At 32.5% G+C, this 25,654-nt stretch overlaps 1 protein-coding gene across 7 annotated transcripts in view; it reads left to right on the forward strand.

Annotated features, from left to right (window-relative positions):
• The window catches only part of LOC140048760 (sodium leak channel NALCN-like), a 90,556-nt gene that overhangs the window by 42,268 nt on the left and 22,634 nt on the right, over positions 1–25,654 (forward strand). For all 7 annotated transcript variants that reach the window (XM_072093535.1, XM_072093537.1, XM_072093539.1 and 4 more), the window contains 10 exons: positions 4,739–4,795; positions 5,776–5,947; positions 8,091–8,231; positions 8,516–8,728; positions 8,940–9,037; positions 12,469–12,589; positions 15,559–15,657; positions 16,871–16,964; positions 20,379–20,485; positions 23,111–23,332. In XM_072093535.1, the coding sequence (XP_071949636.1) occupies positions 4,739–4,795; positions 5,776–5,947; positions 8,091–8,231; positions 8,516–8,728; positions 8,940–9,037; positions 12,469–12,589; positions 15,559–15,657; positions 16,871–16,964; positions 20,379–20,485; positions 23,111–23,332 (1,324 nt within the window). The remainder of the gene's footprint in view (positions 1–4,738; positions 4,796–5,775; positions 5,948–8,090; positions 8,232–8,515; positions 8,729–8,939; positions 9,038–12,468; positions 12,590–15,558; positions 15,658–16,870; positions 16,965–20,378; positions 20,486–23,110; positions 23,333–25,654) is intronic.

Raw genomic sequence — 25,654 nt, forward strand, 5'->3', positions numbered from 1 at the left:
CATATGTTGACAAAGTTATGAAATGTTATGTTTACCCATTTTAGAGATGCGCTCTGCACAAAAAGTGAGGGAGAAAGACAGAAGAATAATACTAGACATGAAACTCGTCACTTTGACGAGTTAGTTATCCGCACGACAAACGCCACGAGCACGTCATACGTTGGAATATTGCACACAGAAAAAGATTATGGCATTATGACCTGGACTGAAGAATATGATTATGTTGTTATTGCTGAATTCTGTTATTTTGTGTCATATAGTATACACAGTATAATCTGTATACATATCACAATCACATACAGTGTAGAATAGGGGAAAATACGGGACCCGCTATTTATTCCAATTTTTAACATGCTGACGGTTTCAAAATGAAACGCGAAGGTAGCAATTTCGGAAGGAAATTATCTCAGCAACAACATATTAGCGTGTACAAGAAATTTGAATACGTGAAATATTGATGCGCGCTCTTTTAAATGTAATGAATTATAACGCAAAAGATGAAAATACGACTTTTTTTATATAACTGGCCATATGATGACGTCACAACATCCGATTAGCAAAATGTTCACATGATTTCGTATCTACAATTCAATAGCTTCCAGAAAACGTTTTAATCATGATTATCACATTTCATTCTTACGAGCTATAACAGATTAAATTTTACTGTAAATATGAAATTTATGCCACACGTAATTTAAATTTTTAGGCATGATGACGTCATAAAAATTTAAATATTTTTAACTTGTGCGAAAGATAGTTGATTTACCTAGACAATATCAAAATCGGGGTGAAAATGGAAAACTGATAAGTGGCGATGCGTTCTACTAAATGTGATGAGCTATGACGAAAGATACAAAAATCCTAAATTTTATATTCACGTGGCCATACGATGACGTCACAATGTCCGGTTAGCCATAAAAATACATGATCCGATATCTACAACTCATCAACTTCCAGAATTTGTCATCCACAAAAAGTTGATCGTGTAGTTTAGAAATTATGACTGTTTAAAAAAAGGCATAATTTTGACAAATTTTTGAACTTTTTCATCAAAAACGCAAACGTAACTTTATGTCGAAATTGTTTAAAAGTTGGTAAAATTACTAGAAAAGGCTGGACAAATATAAATCACGCGAAAAAAATATGTTTTTAATGCTACGTGCGCACCACACACGTAAAAAATTGCGCACGCGTGGGAATTTTTGACATGCTTAAAATGACATGAAACTCGTAGAAAATTGATTAGAAATTAATTTTGCGCATTTTAAAATTTTAAATGCGCATGCACGCGTAACTTTGTGTAAAATACGCAATTTTTTTTTCACAGGAAGTTAGCGCATGACACAAATTAAACTTTTGACAAGTTTCAGTTTAAAATCTTTTATGGTTTTCGATCTATGTTAAATACGCAAAATTCATAAAATCGCACTTAAGTCACGTTGCACAACTCTGACGTCATTAAAAAATAGGAGGTGCACAAGTTCACGTAAATGCCCATATGTTGTCAAAGTTATGAAATGTTATGTTTACACATTTTAGAGAAACGCTCTACACAAAAATAGCGAGAAAGAAAGAAGAATAATACAGAAAAAAATATTGATCCCATACAATAACAAGGAGTTATCCGCCAAGTGCGGATAACTAATAATACAGAAAAAAAAAAAAAAATGATGATCCCATACAATCACAAGGAGTTATCCGCCGAGTGCGGATAACTAACTAGACATGAAACTCGTCACTTTGACGAGTTAGTTATCCGCTCGACAAACGCCACGTGCACGTCATACGTTAGAATATTGCACACAGAAAAATATTAAGGCATTATGACCTGAACTGAAGAATATGATATGTTGTTATTTCTGAATTCTGTTATTTTGTGTCATATTGTATACACAGTACAATCTGTATACATATCACAAACAGTGTAAAATAGGTGAAATTACGGAACCGGTATTTTATTGTAATTTTTAACATCTTGACGGTTTCAAAATGAAATGCAAAAGTAGAAATTTCAGAATGAAATTATCTCAGCAACAACATATTAACGTGTAGAAGAAATTTGAATACGTGAAATATTGATGCGCGCTCTTTTAAATGTAATGAAATATAACGCAAAAGATGAAAATACGACTTTTTTTATTTAACTGGCCATATGATGACATCACAACATTCGATTGGCACAATTTTCACATGATTTAGTATCTACAATACAATAGCTTCCTGAAAACGTTTTAATCGTGATTATCACATTTTATTCTTACGGGCTATTACAGATTAAAATTTACTGTAAAGATGAAATTAATGACCCACGTAATTTAAATTTTTAGGCATGATGACGTCATAAAAATTAAAATATTTTTATCTCATGCGAAAGATAGTTGATTGACCTAGACAATATTAAAATCTCGGAGAAAAAGGAATACGTATAAGCGTGATGCGCTCCATTGAATATGATGAGCAATAACGAAAGACAATAAAATCCTATATTTTACATTCGTGTGGCCATATGATGACGTCACAACATCCGTGAGGTAAAAATTCTGCATGAATTCATATCTACAACATATCTGCTTACATATTGAGTTAAAAAAATTAGGGGTAATCGTTGATCCTGAGAAGCTATAAAAGATTCAAAATAGGCATAATTTTGACAACATTTTGTAACCTTTTCAACTAAAACGCGTGCAAATGGGCTAAATCAACGTGTTCGTATGACGTAATTTAATTTGAAATGATGTCAATCTTTTTGAAAATGAGTAGGAAAGGCTGGAAAATCACAATTCAAGAGAAAAAAACATGATTTTCATGCTCTATGCGCACCGTACGCGTAATATTTTTCGCGCGCGCGGCAATTTTTGACATGCTTAAAATGACATGAAACGCATAGAAAGTTGATTAGAAATTATTTTTGCGCATTTTGAAATTTTAAATGCGCATGCGCGCGTAACTTTGTGTAAAACACGCAATTTTTTTCCAACAGAAAGTTAGCGCATGATATAAATTAAAATTTCACAAAGTGTCAATTAAAAATCACTTTTAGTTTTTAATCTATGATCAATCATAACAAATCATAAATCGCGCGTAAGTCACGTTGCGCAACTCTGATGTCATTCAAAAATAGGAGGTGCACAACTTCACGTAAATGCCCACATGTTGTCAAAGTTATGAAATGTTATGTTTACACATGTTAGAGAAACGCTCTACACAAAAATGGAAGGAAAGAAATAAGAATAATACAGAAAAAAAAAAAAATGATGATCCCATACAATCACAAGGAGTTATCTGCCAAGTGCGGATAACTAAAAAAAAAAAAAAAAAAAAAAGTAACAGGACGATTACAAGGAGTTATCCGCTACTAAGCGGATAACTAATAAGACAGAAAAAAACTGTTGATCTCATACAATAACAAGGAGTTATCCGCTTGGTATACCAAGCGGATAACTAATAAAGAAAAAAAAAAAGATCCAGGACGATTACAAGGAGTTATCCGCTACTAAGCGGATAACTAATAAAGATGAAAATGATTTTTACAATCACAAGGGTTACAAGTTGCGGATAACCAAAAAAAAAAATATTGATCCACTACAATCACAAGGAGCTACTAAGCGGATAACTAAAAAAAAAAAAAAAAGATGATGAAACAGGACAGTTACAAGGAGTTATCCACTGAATGCGGATAACTCAAAAAAAGATCCTGTCAATAACAAGGGGTTATCCACCAAGTGCGGATAACCAACTATAGCTGTGCAATTGCTAATAACAATATGGCAACATGGTACGCTATGCTTGTGTGATTTTGTTGTTATTTGTGGCCGATTCAATTGCAACTATCACATATTCTGGAGAGCAACTAATTCCACAGATTGATTCCACTGATATTTGATTTACCGGATGAAATACTACCCAGCCTGGAAACATAGGAAAAGGGGTAGACGAGGCGGATCACTCACTCAGCTGAGAAAGCAGTCAACCAGCCTTCATTACCTAGTATCTATCTGGCAAACGTATGATCATTACATCATACGATCGATGAACTATTATGTAACCTTCATTCAAAACAAGATCACAGGGATTGTTGTGTGTTTGCTTTCTCTGAATTGTGACTGGATTCCCAGAATCGGCTATTATTCCACCTGGATTACATCTATTCAGGTCAGATCAGATATGCAACAATGTGGACAAGGAGCACGGGGAATGAGGAAGTGTGTTTTGATGTCAACCAGAAATGGTGTACTAATATTAAGATCTTGGCAAACACATGTACCCGAGAGTTGGAATCTCTTACAATACGATGCCGTCCTTTTATTTTCCAGGAGAGCTTTTTTTTTCTATTATACTTACTGTTGGTGACATCCCTCCAGAGGTTAATGCGGCAGATGCTACGAACCAGCTGTCATCTATCGTAACTAGGCACGAAAATGCCCATCCAGGAGCAACATCTATAATAGTTGCCGATTTCAACCATAAAAATCTAAAGAAAGAACTTCCGAAATTGTACCAACATGTTTCAGTACCAACTAGAAACAATAAGACCCTTGATCACTGCCAACGGTGTTTTTAAAGAGTAGCTATCCAATCAAATTTGAACAATTAGGACATCTGCATATTAAACAGAAGGTTCCAAGTTTGAATCTCAGTTTGGGTGGCTTTTTCTCATTCTCGCAGATTTTTTCATTATTATCGTTTCAAATTAATTTCAGTGTATCACCGGCAATTATGTTGTGTTTTTTTTTTTTAGAACAATGAGAGAGCCAGGAAAAGGAATCATGAAAAAAAGTCGTTACCAATCAGTGCAGTAAGTTATTTATGTATATGTAAAATTGTTATAGGCTGTTTTATTTAAAATACATGAAACTAGAAAGTACTTGTTTACTTTAAAGTTTTATCAACAATTTATTACAGTATAATACCTATTTAATAAGTATAGTACCTCAATTATAATTTTTTTCTTAGTTGCACATTCCATTACATTCTTTGATTAATAGTCTGAGTCCATTTCTGGAAAATAGACATCAAATGTGTGTTTTTATGTAAAAGTGGTATCTATGACTTTTTAGGTCAATTTGGATATTCTGAATTAAAAAATATTTTCTTTTTTATTTTTAGACCTCCAAATTTACATAAAAATCAAATCATAAATGTAGGCCAGTAATTTCCCAAAATGGCAACTTTTCAAACCCGAATGAGTATACCTAACCCCAGTTTAACATTAGTCAAATAAATTTGGTAACATAATTTGCTTGAAAAAAGATTGAAATGGCAGCCATTTTCCTAAAATGGACTATTCGTTCCCAGCATAACTGTTTCTTTATAGTGTAACATGTAAGATAAATTGATAATATAAAACAAACTCAGAAAAAAGTGAGGCAAGCCATTATGATTCAATGTGTCAAACTGTTCATCTTCAAGAATAGAAGTAGACAATCATATTACATAAATTTTGAAACTTTCACACATTGAACTTTCACCTCAAAGGTCAATTTAATGTCATTGTAAATAAAATAGTGGTCATTTAAGTCAAATGGCTGGAACATGTGATTTAAAAGGATAATAGTAAATTATTATTATTATGTTTATGCAAAATGTGAAAATATATCCACAATTTTTGGATTCATCATAATTGACCTCATATTGAAGTCATAGATACCTCTTTTAGCAAACGCGCCTTCCAGGCCGTTTTTTTTTCATAAATGGACCTAGACTATAATTTCTGTAGTATCTAATCAGATACAGACATTTACCGTATGTAGTACATGTTTTGCATTTCTTTTGTAGTGACTTCCTTGGAATTGTTACATATTTAAGTTGGTGTTCAATATTAGTGACAATTGGATCTTGTTTGTCAATGTTTTGGGAACATCCTGATTACCGAATTATGGAAAATCATCAGCTGAAAATCATGGAGGTTATCTTTGTTATCTTCATGAGCTTTGAACTCCTACTAAAGGTTTGAAACTTCTGTCTATTTCATAACTTACAGTATAAACTGGATTAAACAAATAATACACATCGTTCTTAATGTTAAGCGCTTCACAATGCCAAACAATTTAGTTATTTCATTTTCTATGAGTTGTCTTATGCTATTTGACTTAAAATTCTCTCAGGGCCAGGACAGGATTATTTTAAAACTTCTGTATATTGAAAAGAACAATAATAATAAAAAGTATGAAGCGATATTTTAGTGATGGGGAAAGTGGCAAAATTGGGATTTTTAACTGATTTTGGAAATCTCTTGTTTTAATCTTTCAATCTGGAAGCTCCAAGTTTTGTGTTGTCTACTTGAACGTAAAAAATAAATTGATTGTTCAGCCTCCCTGGAAATTGAAAGATAATCATCACATGGTCTGATCCTAGTCTAGTGCACATGTAGAATAAAAGTTTACTTGAAACCACCACATGTTGCCATAATCTTTAAACTTTAGATCATCAATCAACAAAAGTATAAAATCATGGTGACATGCATTTATTTAGTTTGTTTATTGGTTGAACACTGAATTATGCTTGTCATGCTCTGGGCATTTGAATTGAGTGAGCCGATCATCTTTTTTTAAACTGATTCTTTTAATGAAAACAAAGCTTAGCTCTATCTCCATGATTTTTACCCACACAAACATGAAGGAATATTAATAACATGGGGATTAAATGGTTAGCCTCTTGAGAATAAGCAATAAGCCTACATCACGCTACTGCAATTAAACAGTATGTGGACAGTGTACCTATACAGCTATGCTTATAAGCTGTGTTTTGCTTATCACTCTTTTTCTGAGGGATTTTACATCATTAACATAAAAAACATTTTTCTATTTATACAGTGACTAACCTAATCCTTTAAGAACATTTTACAGTAAAAATCTTTCTCATACCACTTTTTTTTTGTATCTGGAAATCTCCATGGAAACACAACGTTATTTTTGTTTTTTTATTTACGCTTGACTGGTTTTGACGTTGTTACGTATAACCAGGCAATCCCCTCACTTTACGTCGTACTTAATTGAAATGCTTTTGTATTGATAGTGGTTTTTTTCTGTAATTCTACGCATTTGTTGTCTCCTTTTATTATAAATTATTAATAAGTTAAAAATATGTTCAATGTATAGCAGTGAGATATTGCATCATTGATGCACTCATTTGTTTGTGTATATTAATTATACTGCATCCTTCTGTATCCCTACCATTTGATTGGTTAATTACGTATCATGTGTTGTTCGGTATTATAATTAAAAGTGATACCTAATGATAATTATTGGTTCTAATGCACAGGTGCCAAAAAACCATTCTGACTGGCTGAAAATCCTATAGCCTAACCTGTATTTTTGCTTGAAATTTGTAAACAATAACATTCAAAATGGCACTGAAACTATATGCATTTTTGGACCAATATGGCAAAAAAGCAATTAGCTTAAAATTTTTCGAAAAAATAAGTGGAATCTATGGGGAAAACAGAATTCAATCAATTTCTCTCGCGATCACTACTTTCCTTCACACAAGGTCAAGTCTACAGGAGGCCTAGCCTAAGATCTAGGTCCATGTTGTTTCATAAAACAAATAATAATTAATATTTTGTATTTGTTGAATAGAGAAAATATTCTTCTATAGACTTCTATATTTAACTTGGCTTCTCACAATTTAACTCATAAACATTCAAGTGCAGTAGTAGGCTGTGTCACAGCTCATAAACATTCAAGTACAGTAGTAGCAGGTAGCTGTGTCACAGCTCATAAACATTCAAGTACAGTAGTAGCTGTGTCACAGCTCATAAACATTCAAATGCAGTAGTAGGCTGTGTCACAGCTCATAAACATTCAAATGCAGTAGTAGACTGTGTCACAGCTCATAAACATTCAAGTACAGTAGTAGGCTGTGTCACAGCTCATAAACATTCAAGTACAGTAGTAGGCTGTGTCACAGCTCATAAACATTCAAGTACAGTAGTAGGCTGTGTCACAGCTCATAAACATTCAAGTACAGAGTAGGCTGTGTCACAGCTCATAAACATTCAAGTACAGTAGTAGGCTGTGTCACAGCTCATAAACATTCAAGTACAGTGCTGTGTCACAGCTCATAAGGAGATATTGCTTTTATTTATTTAGGTTTTGGCTGATGGATTGTTTTTCACGCCAAAAGCTTTGATCCGTGATGCTGGTGGTGCTTTAGATGTCTTCATCTATTTTACTAGTCTCATCTTCTTGTTGTGGATGCCAGAAAAAGTACCTGTAAATTCCCTAGCACAGGTACTAGAAACAAAAATAAAACTGTTATAATTTTGTTCTGCCTATACTGATTTCTTGATTAATTATTTTGTAGGTAATAATTATGCTTAATAATAAAACATCTAGCAGTATTGGCCAATTGCTGATATTAAGTAAATTGGTACAAAAACAATTTCTGTCAACATTTGTGTTAACTTTCTATATGCCTTGTAGCTATCATGTTTTTTTTAATTTTCAAGAAATTCAAGAAAATTTTCTGAGCTATCTTACCATTCAATTAATTTTTTACCCAACTTGATCTGTAGATGTTTATGATTCTTCGATGCTTTCGTCCTCTACGCATTTTCACATTGGTTCCACATCTGAGAAAGGTTGTGAATGAATTGTTAAGAGGCTTCAAAGAAATTTTTCTTGTCTCTATTCTCCTTCTTGCACTCTTATTTATGTTTGCAAGTTATGGAGTTCAACAATTTGCTGATGGGCTGGGTGATTGCAATGATCCTGAAATAAATACACAGGTTAGTAGTTTTTTTTAAACTTTGAATTTTCTTAACACACTTTTAGTTTCCATATGTGTGATCCTTAGAATTTGAAAACAAATGTGTATACAAATACATGGGCATTCTTTTTCACGAACATAGTTTAATAATAAACTTGACTAAACTTGTTAGGCATCTCCATTCTGCTACAAGTAAATGTCCATTTATATACTACTAACTTGTTTTATAGGAAGAATGTAATGGAGAATTTGAGCAAACAGTTGGTGTTGTTAAATTTCCTGTACTTGAAAAAGAGGAGCAGGCTACATTTCTAGTTCCACGAGTGTGGTAAGTCATTAGTAGTTCTACGAGTATGGTATGTAATGCCATTAGTAGTTCCACAAGTATTGTATGCAGCGATGCATCACAATGTTCTGAAGTAAATCCATTAATAAATAAGTACATCGTACGCTAAAACGTTGTTTTAAGTGTGAAAGCAGTCAAGCATAAAGACCAGGACTTCAATCTGAAACAGCCAAAAGCTAGCTGTGAATTACATGCAAGACATGTTCTATTTTGACCATTAAAATGAATTTGAATGTTTTCAATGGTTTTCCTTTGCAAATGTGTGGATGACCCAATCGATTCTTGAGAGGCTAGTCGCTTGCGATCGGTTAGACATGTGAACGAGACTATACTGACTTACTGGTCACGTAAAATAACTTTCATTAAAAATACACACCTTTGATTTATAATAATAAACAGTGTCTACCAACCAGCAAAGTTAATGAACAATTGAACAAATTTGGAGCATCCAATAAACAGGAAAACATAGATTATAAAACTTTACTTATAACTAAACTAAACCTAATACATACTATCAAATATAAAAATCAGTCATCAAAACAGCGCTAAATTTAGAAATTGTTGTGTATTACATGTAAGATGTAATTAATTTATTGATGTATCTATTTAATGATTTAATAAAAAAACAAAACAAAAAGAATACACTATTTTTTTAGAATTTTATTCTCAGTTATTATAGCGCTGTCTTGTTTTACTGTACAATCTCTGGTCTATTCAACGTGGACAAACGTAGACACCAACAACACCGTGCTATATTTAAAAATTGATTGTGTAATACTTTTTTGTAAAGGTCAATGAAGGGACTCTTGAAATAAGCTGCATATCATCTGCCAGTCTAACATCTCAAAGCAAACCAAAATTATTATTAGGGCAGTGTAAAAAAGAATTCTCCTGTACTATTGATGTATATATTTAATGAATTAATTTAAAAAAACAATACACTAATTTTTCCAATATAATAACTCTCTAGTCTAGTCAACAATGTCAGGCATGTATACCAACAACAGCACTGCGCCGCTATATTAAGAAATTGACAGGGTTTAACTCTCTAGTCTGTTAACTCTCAGGTCATTGTTTACAAATGGCTTTTACATGAGTTTACGCTTGACTGCTAAAGATTTAATTAATATAATCAAATATAATTATCCTATTTTGTATAATTTACACTTTATACTGGTAGGATTTATTGATATTGGTATTTAGGAGAACCAAAAATTATTTGTTCTACCAATGCATATTTCGACGGCATCACACCTCAACATTGCGCAAAATACCACCTTCGTGATAACATTGTGATTTTGCGATGTCTAATGTCTAAATACACGCTCCCTAATACTCTTTTCACATCTGCATAAACTTGTTACATTTTTTCACACACGTATAGTTGCGCGGTATTTGATTACTAGTACTCCTTTCACACCAAAAGCAAAACTCCTGGGACACTCCGGAGTTGAAAGGTAATATCAAACAACTCTGGATTTCAAAACAGCGGGGTTGAACAGCTGAACGTTTTTCGGAGGGCAAACTGCGGGGACACACCTGTGTTTTGGTGTGAAAGGTACCAACATCAAACTCTGCAGTAACAACTCAGAACAAAAATAGGCATCTCATCGGTGTGTTTTTCAGGGGTTATGTGATTTTACATACCATTGTATTTACACTATGCAAACCTGGTTGCAACATTTTGCAGATGTGAAAAGGGTATTAGTCATTTGTGGTTCCATGAGTATGTCAAGTCATTTATTAGTAGTTCCCTGAGTATGCTAAGTCATTTATTAGTAGTTCCATGAGTATATGCTTAGTCATTTGTAGTTCCCTGAGTATGCTAAGTCATTTATTACTAGTTCCCTGAGTATGCTAAGTCATTTATTAGTAGTTCGCTGAGTATGCTAAGTCATTTATTAGTAGTTCCCTGAGTATGCTAAGTCATTTATTAGTAGTTCCCTGAGTATGCTAAGTCATTTATTAGTACAGTAGTTCCATGAGTATGCTAAGTCATTTATTAGTAGTTCCATGAGTATGCTAAGTCATTTATTAGTAGTTCCCTGAGTATGCTAAGTCATTTATTAGTAGTTCCATGAGTATGCTTAGTCATTTATTAGTAGTTCCCTGAGTATGCTAAGTCATTTATTAGTATTTCCATGAGTATGCTAAGTCATTTAATAGTAGTTCCCTGAGTATACTAAGTCATTTATTAGTATTTCCATGAGTATGCTAATTCATTTATTAGTAGTTCCCTGAGTATGCTAAGTCATTTATTAGTAGTTCCATGGGTATGCTAAGTCATTTATTTGTAGTTCCATGAGTATGCTAAGTCATTTATTAGTAGTTTCCTGAGTATGCTAAGTCATTTATTAGTAGTTCCATGAGTATGCTAAGTCATTTATTAGTAGTTCCCTGAGTATTCTAAGTCATTTATTAGTAGTTCCATTAGTATGCTTAGTCATTTATTAGTAGTTCTCTGAGTATGCTAAGTCATTTATTAGTAGTTCCATGAGTATGCTAAGTCATTTATTAGTAGTTCGCTGAGTATGTTAAGTCATTTATTAGTAGTTCCCTGAGTATGCTAAGTCATTTATTAGTAGTTCCATGTGTATGCTTAGTCATTTATTAGTAGTTCCCTGAGTATGCTAAGTCATTTATTAGTAGTTCCATGAGTATGCTAAGTCATTTATTAGTAGTTCCCTGAGTATGCTAAGTCATTTATTAGTAGTTCCATGAGTATGCTAAGTCATTTATTAGTAGTTCCATTAGTATGCTTAGTCATTATTAGTAGTTCCCTGAGTATGCTAAGTCATTTATTAGTAGTTCCATGAGTATGCTAAGTCATTTATTAGTAGTTCCATGAGTATGCTAAGTCATTTATTAGTAGTTCCCTGAGTATGCTAAGTCATTTATTAGTAGTTCCCTGAGTATGCTAAGTCATTTATTAGTAGTTCCATGGGTATGCTAAGTCATTTATTTGTAGTTCCATGAGTATGCTAAGTCATTTATTAGTAGTTCCATTAGTATGCTAAGTCATTTATTAGTAGTTCCCTGAGTATGCTAAGTCATTTATTAGTAGTTCCATGAGTATGCTTAGTCATTTATTAGTAGTTCCCTGAGTATGCTAAGTCATTTATTAGTAGTTCCATGAGTATGCTAAGTCATTTATTAGTAGTTCCCTGAGTATGCTAAGTCATTTATTAGTAGTTCCATGAGTATGCTATGTCATTTATTAGTAGTTCATTGAGTATGGTAACATGTTTCTACAGATCTGATGTATGTTTCATAGTCTACTCATGGCCTTCATTGAGAGAAAAATTACATTTGGCAAGAAATTCAAACATGTGTTTATTTTCAACTTCAGTTAGTAGGACCCTTTAATTTTAGTTTCATATGTGAACTTACTTCCATGTGTTTGTTAACTTTAGGTCAAATCCTCGGAACTTTAATTTTGATAACATTGGAAATGCTATGCTAGCATTGTTTGAAGTTCTTTCACTAGAAGGTTGGTTGGAAATAAGAGACATCATTGAAGAGCAAAAAGGAATTGTAAGTGAATTAAAATTATATATATCTAATGATTATAATGAACCTGTAGTGTCTATTATTTTTCTACACCACATTCAAAATTGGAACCCTGCCTTTTTAATAACCCTGCCTAGCCTCACATCATTTATTTCTAAATACAAAATATCATTTAATTTAAATTTTAATGTAAATACAAACATTTCAGTACTACAATACTGACATAACAAATTAAACTACCGTATAGCTGCTAACCCTAATTCAATTTTTAATTTTGACAAACATTCCATATGATACTGTACATTACAAACGACCAATAATTAACCTTTGACATTGTGCATCTCTCCATTTAAAATATATTCTGTAATCCATCAATATATATTCATATATACAATATCATTTTTGCTTTTCATAATTCTGGAAAGAAAACTGTAAATTGACAGCCTAAAAAATGAATAAAGGATGGAATATTGTTTTCCACAAACAAATTTCTCGCACTGATGTATCAGGATTGACCTAACAAAATGCGGAAAGCATCATTATAACATATTATAACACATTTAAGCCGGTGTAATAATAATAACTTTATTGTTTCTCTTTTATAACAAAGGCACAATTCTCAAGAGATGTGCAACTAAATAAAATTAATATGGACTTATCTTAATACACAATCAAATAAAACTATTTGTAAAATATTATTACATTAAAAAGTATATAAACATTAGGTTATAAAAATACATTCAATACATTTGAGCGAAAAGTAAAAGATTGTGTTATGGAAGAATATTATAAATTTCGTTGCGTTCTTTCCATGCAGTTGTTAAAAATAATTTACAATATTTGTCAAAGATGTTACTTGCTAATACATAGTTAATATTGGTTATACATTGGATTTGATATTCTTCATGAATTTCTAGGTCGTCAAAAAAAAGGTGATATTTAAAGCCCCATTCCCTACGTTTTTTAGATCTAATTTAAGATCACAAACTATATTTAATGTAAAAATAATACTATATGGTCCTATTGCGATAACTTTTTTCGTCTTTAAACGGTTAAAAATGTGAAAAATAAATCGATTTTAATAATTATAGCGGCCCGCTATAAATCCCAAAATGCATTGCGCGCGGATTGATATTGTTGTTTTTCACCTGTAATTCGCCCACTTTTCGATCGATCGTGAAGCCAAAACAAATGGAAGACTCCTAACTTTTCAGCGAAAATACCGGGTTTTCCCCAATTTGTATCAACGGAGTCTGGCAAAAATAGAAAGACAATTAATGTAGCAACTATACAACGTCAGGCTAGGTATATAGCTAGCGTACGATGTTCGTACGTTACCGATGTTTACCAGCTAGGCCTACAAAACTAAGCCTAGCTAGGCTAGGCCTGAGACCGTCCACAAGAGGTCGATCGCCGCGAGCTACTTAGGTAGTGCATTGTTTCTCACTTTTTATCATAATTTACCATAAAACGTACATTTAAGACAAGGAATGACATGGTTTAATGTTTTTAAAGTGATATATATGTATTATTTTCCAAAAAACGTCCAAAATTGCAGGGAAGGAGTCTTTAAGTTCAGGTGAGCTTGACGTGAATAAGTCCCATATTTTATGCAAATCATTGTGGTATAGATCTTCTTTAAGTTGTTTAAATATTGAGTTTCTAATATTAATTAATCTATTACAATTGAATACAAAATGATAAATTGTAAATTACATAACAAACATGATCCTAAATTTTGTGTATGTTCTAATATAATAAATAATTAAATGTAGGAATAAATAAAGGAGAACAGTACATATTAATACAATAATTATAATCTGAATAAGTAACACTTATATTAATTGATTTGTATTTAGATTTGAGGTTTCCTATTACCAAGCTTTATCTAGGCTCTTGGACATAGTTGTTCCATCACTAATTATAGAAATGAGCAACAAATCTACAGCACAAGTAAACACATTTTGCTAATTTAACTCATGGTCAATGAACTATAAAATGTTATACTAAAATATCCTTATTTTGAATTAAAATTATAACAGTGATCTACTAGGTACAGTTACCAACGAAATCACATTGAAAAAAATAATAACTGAATAAAACATTAGTAATATTAGTAACCCCAATGGATTACTACAGTAATATTAGTAACCCCAATGGATTACTACAGTAATATTAGTAACCCCAATGGATTACTACAGTAATATTAGTAACCCCAATGGATTACTACAGTAATATTAGTAACCCCAATGGATTACTACAGTAATATTAGTAACCCCAATGGATTACTACAGTAATATTAGTAACCCCAATGGATTACTACAGTAATATTAGTAACCCCAATGGATTACTAATATTAAACAGATATTGGCTGCTTAGATGTGAAATATAAGATTTGACATCCGCGAGGGTAATTATATTTTGCTCGAGGGAATATATTTCCGAGAGCGAAATTTAATTCCCCAAGGGGGTGGCAAATCTTATATTTTACCAATATAAAAGGCGATAACTGTTATATTACATAGCTAACAACAAGAATATCCACTGGGTCAGGTTTAGCTAGGCCTCCTTTATGTATTAAGCCTGCCTAGTTTGCGTTGCATTCACCTTATCTTGAATAAAAGAATAATATACAGATAATTACTAATTAATGATTCCTTCGCAATAAAATATTCAGTTAGTTACATTAATAATAAAATAATTATTAGGTAGGCCGAAATAATAATAACTCGTCTTATTGGAGCCGAATCACTGAATGTTCAGTGCACCGCGCGTACCAGGTTACTACTGTGAGTATTGACCAATCACAAACAGTCTTTCGTCACGTCTATAGAGGGTGAATAATAAATGAGGGTGCTATGTATGCATAGTTTAAATAGTTTAACTGAGATCAGTAATTAATTTCAATGAAGGGATTGTGCATTTTTATTAAGAGCATGTCCTGTTGTAATATGTGTATTTTATATCCCGTTCTCTTATACTATTTTTTGCAGGAATATTGCATTTACATTCACGTGTTTGTATTTATTGGCTGCATGGTTGGTCTCACTTTATTTGTTGGTGTTGTCATTGCTAACTTTTTTGAAAACAAGGTAAAAATTAATCTAATATTTATTGTAATGTATTCCAGCAAACCGTTATTGTTTTATATAATAACTAATAAATTATTACTAGTCAGAAAATTTGTCCTACTGTATTTAGAAGTATAAATAACATGGAAAATGAGCAAAGTAGTCATGACATTTATAGACCTGTATTCTTAAACCATCACTATCATTAGTTATTATTTGAAAAATATCAGTATTAATTTTAAAAAGCAATACTAATTGGCGACTAATAAAAACTACAAAATGTGTACAGGTGGTATGGTAAATATCCTATTTTCGAGACAAATCACGCAATCCTTAGTATAAAGTAAAAAATTATGTCAGAGTAGGGCAAACATCTGACCAATTTTATACGGTTGTAAATTAACCAATGAATATTTTAAATGAAGTAAATGTAAAATAACTATTTCAATCTTAACTACAGTAGTTCAATTTTAGGGCCCTTACTTTTTAAGATCTATGTAAACTCCAGGCTTCCTCAATGTATGCAGATGACACAATGTTCTTTGTAGTTCTTCTAATCCCTCTGAACTTGAATGTGATATCTAAGAAAATTTAAATTGTGTTAGGACTTAAAAACTCGATAAAAATCCGTCTTGATTTAGTCGAGCTTAACTTGATTTAGTCCCAGATTTTAGTTGAAGTTTGATTTATGAATTTAAATGACTTTTATGTTTGGCTTAATTATTTATCAAGTGTTTTAGTTTAAATAATTAATGGATGGAGATCGACCCAAGACATGTGAATGAAGTATATGTAATCCTCAAATTTAATCCTCCAATAGTATTTTATCCTCCAATATTATTTAATCCTCCAATAGTATTTTATCCTCCAATATTATATAATCTTCCAATAGGATCAATCTAGATCGACCCATGTGAACGCAGTATATTTAATCCTCTAATAATATTTAATCCTCCAATAGTATTTAATTCTCCAATAGTATTTTATCTTCCAATAGCATTTTATCCTCCAATATTATTTAATCTTCCAATAGGATCAATCAAGATCAACCCAAGACAATGTGAATCCTCCAATAGTATTTAATCCTCCAATAGTATTTTATTCTCCAATATTATTTAATCCTCCAATAGTATTTTATTCTCCAATATTATTTAATCCTTCAATTTAATCCTTTTGTAATTATCATTGAGTTTTTAGGGAACCACTAACAGTAACACTTGTATTGATACTGTAGGGTACTGCATTAATGACTGTAGACCAACGTCGATGGCAAGATCTCAAGGGAAGACTGAAATTGGCACAGCCTCTACACCTTCCACCTCGTCCAGGTATCACATTGTTTTCATTTGATATCCTTAAAAAATGATTTAACTTTGTGTCAGCTGTCACGAACTCCTCTCACGTATGTTTCCGAGCGGTTGAAAATACTTTAGGAACTCCCTTGTGACATAAAAGTATACACACAAAATCCACAAAGTTGTAAAATAACTCAAAACAAAGCTTTAATTTCAATCAACTTCAACTTTTAACAATCCAGTAAGCACTTTAAACAACAGCTTCACAATAACTTTACAATATAACATCCAACCTCTAATCCAACCTCTAATCCAACCTCTAATCCAACCTCTAATCCAACAACCTTCTTCAAAATAAATGCTTCAATCAAAATCCTTCTCCCCCTTACAATTGTCATACTTCCCCTTATATACAATATGTTCATAACCTTCTAGATCATTCCTTATACTTCTCATTATTACATGATTACAGTTTCTATTAATAGGACTTCTGGAATGTTCTTGATTGTTCTTATTAATTATACATGGTTTCTTAAATCAAAACATCTAATTCTAGAATGTTCATGTAAATACTATGTTACTCTATATGTTAGGGAATGGTAATTTATTACACTCCCCCCTCTTTCTGAGCTCAAAACTCTTTCTTGGAGTTTTGAGGGGCAAGTATACACGGACGTGGCAAAATTTAACTCACTCCTAGTCTATAAAACTTAAATACGCCATAATAACATAGAACATAATTATTAATGAAAACTAATAATGAACCAACAATATTCATGTAAATTTGTCGGAATGGTTCACTAACAATTACTGACATAGGAATCATAAAATCCTTAAATTTAGTTTTATACTTTGAGGCTTTACAATACTCTGTCAACGAAATATCATGTGAACATTTCAAAACACTATTACTGCAATGATATAAAACCAGTAATTTCTCTATGGGTTCTGTCTGGTGTTTAGTAAAAACATGCCTAAATAAAATTCCGTCCTTACAGACCGTCATATCTTCCCGACATAAACCTTCTTTCCTTTCAATATCTTCCCGATGTAAACGTTCTTGGTTATCCATCATCTGCTGCATCAGAAGACTCTGTTGTTGTATTTGTTGCTTCATTAACAACACTAAAAAGTCTGTACTGCTGTACACTTTACCGGATATTGTTGTTGATTGTTTATCAGCCATATTTTAAATCTGGATGAGGGTCTTGTTACTAGTTAATCGTAGTTACCGAGACGTTCACAAGTCTACTGTTCCAAATAAATAATGTACTGTTCTTAAAACAATGTTTGTGTACTTACGATTAAACAAAACGTAGCACCGCGGCTTCCGTAAAATATCACAGTATCGTAAGTACCGCTTTCACAAAATATCAATAAAGTACAGTTGATCCTAAAACAGCCACCAATCTATGGCAAAATACAGTAGATCAAACTGCTACACCACAAAATATCACAACCGTAGATAAATACACAGTTAAGTCGAACAGTAGATCGAAATAACCGCTGCCACCAAATTAGGCTGAACACCGCTGCCACCAAATTATGTCACGAACTCCTCTCACGTATGTTTCCGAGCGGTTGAAAATACTTTAGGAACTCCCTTGTGACATAAAAGTATACACACAAAATCCACAAAGTTGTAAAATAACTCAAAACAAAGCTTTAATTTCAATCAACTTCAACTTTTAACAATCCAGTAAGCACTTTAAACAACAGCTTCACAATAACTTTACAATATAACATCCAACCTCTAATCCAACCTCTAATCCAACCTCTAATCCAACCTCTAATCCAACAACCTTCTTCAAAATAAATGCTTCAATCAAAATCCTTCTCCCCCTTACAATTGTCATACTTCCCCTTATATACAATATGTTCATAACCTTCTAGATCATTCCTTATACTTCTCATTATTACATGATTACAGTTTCTATTAATAGGACTTCTGGAATGTTCTTGATTGTTCTTATTAATTATACATGGTTTCTTAAATCAAAACATCTAATTCTAGAATGTTCATGTAAATACTATGTTACTCTATATGTTAGGGAATGGTAATTTATTACACAGCATAGAGTAATTATGGAAATCAGACTTCATGTGTACTGTATGAAAAATGATATGTGCAGAAACTAGGTGTATCCTATGACCTGAAGTTTATGTGTAAAAATACTGAATTTGTATATGTTATATGTCATTGGATAATTCTATATCATATGTAACAGTACTTTTTTTGCATGTTTTTAACAAAGATGTATGAATAATATAATAATAGGATTGTCAATTGAACATGAAAAATGGGATACGTTTAAATGAATATGACAAACTTTTTTCTGATAGCCATATGATGATTAATTAATTAATTATGAAACATGCGAGAGAAGAGAGAGAACGGTCAACAGCTGATCTGCCTAGTGTGGATAACCTAGAACTTTTGCACTTGTCATTGGGAAATATAATACAAATTTCTTTACTGTACATACCTATTTTGAGCCACTATAGCTCTTCAGAATAAAAAGTGGTTTTTATCTTAAAATGGATATGAAAGGGTTCCTAGCAATATCATTTTATTGACTCAACATGTAGATCAATCAGTTTTAAGCTTGCCATAGTCATACTATCTGTTTTGGACGACGAAAACGCCCAAAAAATACCCTTGAGGAACGTGTGAAAATCTTTTTGTGACGACATTAAAAGAAATTTTTGTATTACAGAGATAGGAATTTTTGAATAAATCATTGATTGACGCAAAAGCATAGTAGTAATTACTTATCTCTTTGATATTTTTATTCTTTGATAAGTAGGTTAGCTTAATCGAATAAAATTAATTCATATTATCAACCATATTTTTTTTAATGGATTTTAATTTAGTTTTTCAAGGCCAACTTTCACGAAATTCATAGCCACATGCCTATCTTGCTAGATACACAGAGTTATTTTGCGCATGCTTAAGAATCACATGAGTTGATCAGCACCGTTGCCTCTCTTGTTTATGTTTATTCCGCTATTTGTTATTAAATTATATATAATATAATAATATATATATATAAAATTATTATTATACAGTAATATTGAAACATTAATTTTATATTGTTTTAATTAAATATTGGTTGAAATGACAAGCGAAATTGATGGACAATCATCCACATTAAACATCGGAAGTTTCATTTTATAATGTCGTCATGTTGAGGTGGGTCCTGTAATTTCACCTATGCTACAATGTATGTAGTATATATATACTATATGACACAAAATTGACAGAATTAAGCAGTCACTACAACATTATCTTCTTCAGATTGTAATGGCATAATATTTTTCTGTTCGCAATATTCATATAACATGCTTGTGACATTTGTTGTGTGTTGAGTCTTTCGTTGTTGATTACTTTGTTATGTGGATAGAAAATGTATTTTCTAAACAAATTGATTTTATTGTTATTTTCAGACCAATCTAAGATAAGAAGTACTCTTTATGATTTGACTCAACATAAGTACTTTAAGAGGTTTATTGCATCCATGGTGATATTGAACTTTAGTTTTTTGTCCATCAAGGTAATTTCATCACTAAGTAGTGCTCTTGTTTTTTTTTCACTGTGTGTCCAGACCTCCCAACTTGAAAAAATGGGACTTTTTATAAAATCATGTCAAAATTATAGAGGGCACTATAATATTTTGAGAATACACCAAACCATTAGAGGGCACTATTAAACAATTTTGAAATATATTTATTATAGTAAACATGGGTCAGATATGCTAATGGCAGAACATATCAATACAGTATAGTCAATATTTCAATTGTTATCAATTCATGAATTGATGATAAGCACCTTACGGACAGATGCTATGTTTCTATTCTCCTTCTCTACATCTACAGTTAGTAGAAATTATAAATATTTTTTTTGTTTTTCCAAAATATCTTGAGAAATTGTATTGGAAGATGACTTGAAAATTGAATTTGGAACTGCATTATAGGGCAAGTTGGGAGGTCTGTGTGGAACTGCATTATAGGGCAAGTTGAGAGGTCTGTGTGGAACTGCATTATAGGGCAAGTTGGGAGGTCTGTGTGGAACTGCATTATAGGGCAAGTTGGGAGGTCTGTGTGGAACTGCATTATAGGGCAAGTTGAGAGGTCTGTGTGGAACTGCATTATAGGGCAAGTTGGGAGGTCTGTGTGGAACTGCATTATAGGGCAAGTTTGGGAGGTCTGTGTGGAACTGCATTATAGGGCAAGTTGTGAGGTCTGTGTGGAACTGCATTATAGGGCAAGTTGGGAGGTCTGTGTGGAACTGCATTAATAGGGCAAGTTGGGAGGTCTGTGTGGAACTGCATTATAGGGCAAGTTGGGAGGTCTGTGTGGAACTGCATTATAGGGCAAGTTGGGAGGTCTGTGAGTGGAACTGCATTATAGGGCAAGTTGGGAGGTCTGTGTGGAACTGCATTATAGGGCAAGTTGGGAGGTCTGTGTGGAACTGCATTATAGGGAAAGTTGGGAGGTCTGTGTGGAACTGCATTATAGGGAAAGTTGGGAGGTCTGTGTGGAACTGCATTATAGGGCAAGTTGGGAGGTCTGTGTGGAACTGCATTATAGGGCAAGTTGGGAGGTCTGTGTGGATCTGCATTATAGGGCAAGTTGGGAGGTCTGTGTGGAACTGCATTATTGGGCAAGTTGGGAGGTCTGTGTGGAACTGCATTATAGGGAAAGTTGGGAGGTCTGTGTGGAACTGCATTATAGGGCAAGTTGGGAGGTCTGTGTGGAACTGCATTATAGGGCAAGTTGGGGGGTCTGTGTGGAACTGCATTAATAGGGCAAGTTGGGAGGTCTGTGTGGAACTGCATTATAGAGCAAGTTGGGAGGTCTGTGTGGAACTGCATTATAGGGCAAGTTGGGAGGTCTGTGTGGAACTGCATTATAGGGCAAGTTGGGAGGTCTGTGTGGAACTGCATTATAGGGCAAGTTGGGAGGTCTGTGTGGAACTGCATTATAGGGCAAGTTGGGAGGTCTGTGTGGAACTGCATTATAGGGCAAGTTGGGAGGTCTGTGTGGAACTGCATTATAGGGCAAGTTGGGAGGTCGGTGTTCTAGTATATTGGAACCTATGTGTTTGGTTTATTCGCTTAAAATAGTGGTTATGATCAATCTGGTTCAATTCAGTTTCTTAACATTAGGAAATATTCGACATAGACATACTAGATGTTTGTCAGGTGTACTTTTTTTTTTGTTTATAAATAGATAGTTACAAAGAGGTTTTAATACTTTATTAAAAGGAAAAATAATGCTATGATAACAAAATACCATAAATATATTGAATAAAGTAATATTAACATATCCTTGCCATTTTATTGGTTTATCATCATATGCCATTCAAATTAATGGTGAATAGAAGTGCTTAAATGGCCTAGCCCTTCGGCATAACCTTCCACATTAAATTCAACAATGTACGTTGTTTTACACCACCCGGAACAAATGAGGCAATGGTATACAAATAATTATGTTTATGCGTGCATGTTTTATAACACACCTACAGTACTGTAAATTATTCAATGTTATATAACACTTAATAAATTCCTGTCATTTGATTGGATGATTGTGGGTCATATACAGACTATCTAATGATCGTTAAATATTATGAAAACAAAATCTTTTCGCTTACGAAAACACTTTTTAAAGATAATTACTGTGATTCTGAACATGAAATCCAACAGTGCCACCTATTTTGAACACTCATATTGCAATGGAAGTTTTGGAGAGATATACATACTAATTTATACCAAAAAAACATTTAAATTAGCTTTAGATCATTTATATGATTTTGATTAATTAATGGAAACAACTCTACAAGATGTGGAATCGTTGGAAAAAACAGAATTACAGTAGCCTAAATCAATTAAAGTTGCCTGGCGAAGTTTCGTAATGGTATCACTGCCTTTCTAGCCTAGGCCTAGGCACTTTAGCCTAGCTAAGCCTAGGATTGTTGGGGCATTCTTTGACATAATTAACACTAAAGTAGGTGTGTTTATAAAATCTAAATAAAAGCATACATAAAAGCTGAAAAATAACATTGCACTGAGTTAAACATCATGTGACCCACAATTGTCGAATCAAAGAATCTATTTAGGTGTGTTATAATAATGATTTGTGGAAAATATATTAAAAACATTGATTTTTCTTTCGAACAGTGGACAGATGAAGAAGATGAAGATAAAGAGAAGGGAACCAAGAATGTTTCATATTATCTAGCTTCATGTTCAGTTATATTCAACATTACATTTGCTTTAGAAGTTATTCTGAAATGCATCTCACTGAGTCCCATGGGTTATTGGCACAGTCGGCGCAATCGCTGTGATCTGATTGTCACCGTTTTTGGTGTAGTCTGGATATTCTTGCATCTCTACTACAATGTAAGACAATTTATAACAACAAATTCTGTATTTAACATTTAAACAGCTAGGGTGTGTATGTGTGTGTCAAATGATTATGTATTAAACCAGCATTCTGCAAACTTTTTATTTCGCGGCCTAAAATCCTCTTAGATCAGGTACATGCTAGTTAATTATTTAAAATGTTCTTTGACTACAGTATGAGCATATGTCTGAAGTCATCAGATTTCAGCAAACTATTGCCAAAAGCAAGTGTAAGTAGATCCCTTCTTTCTTCAAGTGAGGGAATACAAATAATTGAAAGAGCATTATCATAATTGATATAGTCAAACCCTAAAATAGTTCGAAAGGCCCTTTTCTGGACTCAATAGCCTTACAATTGGATAAAGACAAAGCGCAATGCCAAACAGCATATTCTAATACCGGTCTTATATACAAAGTATACTGTGATTAAGTCAACATATGCAACATTAGCTTTCTTAAGAATACATAATGAAAACAAACGTCTGGAGGCTCTAGAAACGATATCCACAGTATTAAGATCCCAATTAATATGATCAATAACATCAAGAACTGATCCATTTAAGGTAAACGATATCCACAGTATTAAGATCCCAATTAATATGATCAATAACATCAAGAACTGATCCATTTAAGGTAAACGATATCCACAGTATTAAGATCCCAATTAATATGATCAATAACATCAAGAACTGATCCATTTAAGGTAAACGATATCCACAGTATTAAGATCCCAATTAATATGATCAATAACATCAAGAACTGATCCATTTAAGGTAAACGATATCCACAGTATTAAGATCCCAATTAATATGATCAATAACATCAAGAACTGATCCATTTAAGGTAAACGATATCCACAGTATTAAGATCCCAATTAATATGATCAATAACATCAAGAACTGATCCATTTAAGGTAAACGATATCCACAGTATTAAGATCCCAATTAATATGATCAATAACATCAAGAACTGATCCATTTAAGGTAAACGATATCCACAGTATTAAGATCCCAATTAATATGATCAATAACATCAAGAACTGATCCATTTAAGGTAAACGATATCCACAGTATTAAGATCCCAATTAATATGATCAATAACATCAAGAACTGATCCATTTAAGGTAAACGATATCCACAGTATTAAGATCCCAATTAATATGATCAATAACATCAAGAACTGATCCATTTAAGGTAAACGATATCCACAGTATTAAGATCCCAATTAATATGATCAATAACATCAAGAACTGATCCATTTAAGGTAAACGATATCCACAGTATTAAGATCCCAATTAATATGATCAATAACATCAAGAACTGATCCATTTAAGGTAAACGATATCCACAGTATTAAGATCCCAATTAATATGATCAATAACATCAAGAACTGATCCATTTAAGGTAAACGATATCCACAGTATTAAGATCCCAATTAATATGATCAATAACATCAAGAACTGATCCATTTAAGGTAAACGATATCCACAGTATTAAGATCCCAATTAATATGATCAATAACATCAAGAACTGATCCATTTAAGGTAAACGATATCCACAGTATTAAGATCCCAATTAATATGATCAATAACATCAAGAACTGATCCATTTAAGGTAAACGATATCCACAGTATTAAGATCCCAATTAATATGATCAATAACATCAAGAACTGATCCATTTAAGGTAAACGATATCCACAGTATTAAGATCCCAATTAATATGATCAATAACATCAAGAACTGATCCATTTAAGGTAAACGATATCCACAGTATTAAGATCCCAATTAATATGATCAATAACATCAAGAACTGATCCATTTAAGGTAAACGATATCCACAGTATTAAGATCCCAATTAATATGATCAATAACATCAAGAACTGATCCATTTAAGGTAAACGATATCCACAGTATTAAGATCCCAATTAATATGATCAATAACATCAAGAACTGATCCATTTAAGGTAAACGATATCCACAGTATTAAGATCCCAATTAATATGATCAATAACATCAAGAACTGATCCATTTAAGGTAAACGATATCCACAGTATTAAGATCCCAATTAATATGATCAATAACATCAAGAACTGATCCATTTAAGGTAAACGATATCCACAGTATTAAGATCCCAATTAATATGATCAATAACATCAAGAACTGATCCATTTAAGGTAAACGATATCCACAGTATTAAGATCCCAATTAATATGATCAATAACATCAAGAACTGATCCATTTAAGGTAAACGATATCCACAGTATTAAGATCCCAATTAATATGATCAATAACATCAAGAACTGATCCATTTAAGGTAAAC

The sequence above is a fragment of the Antedon mediterranea genome, chromosome 5 (genome assembly GCF_964355755.1).
Source record: "Antedon mediterranea chromosome 5, ecAntMedi1.1, whole genome shotgun sequence".
In the NCBI taxonomy this organism is placed as follows: Eukaryota; Metazoa; Echinodermata; class Crinoidea; order Comatulida; family Antedonidae; genus Antedon; species Antedon mediterranea.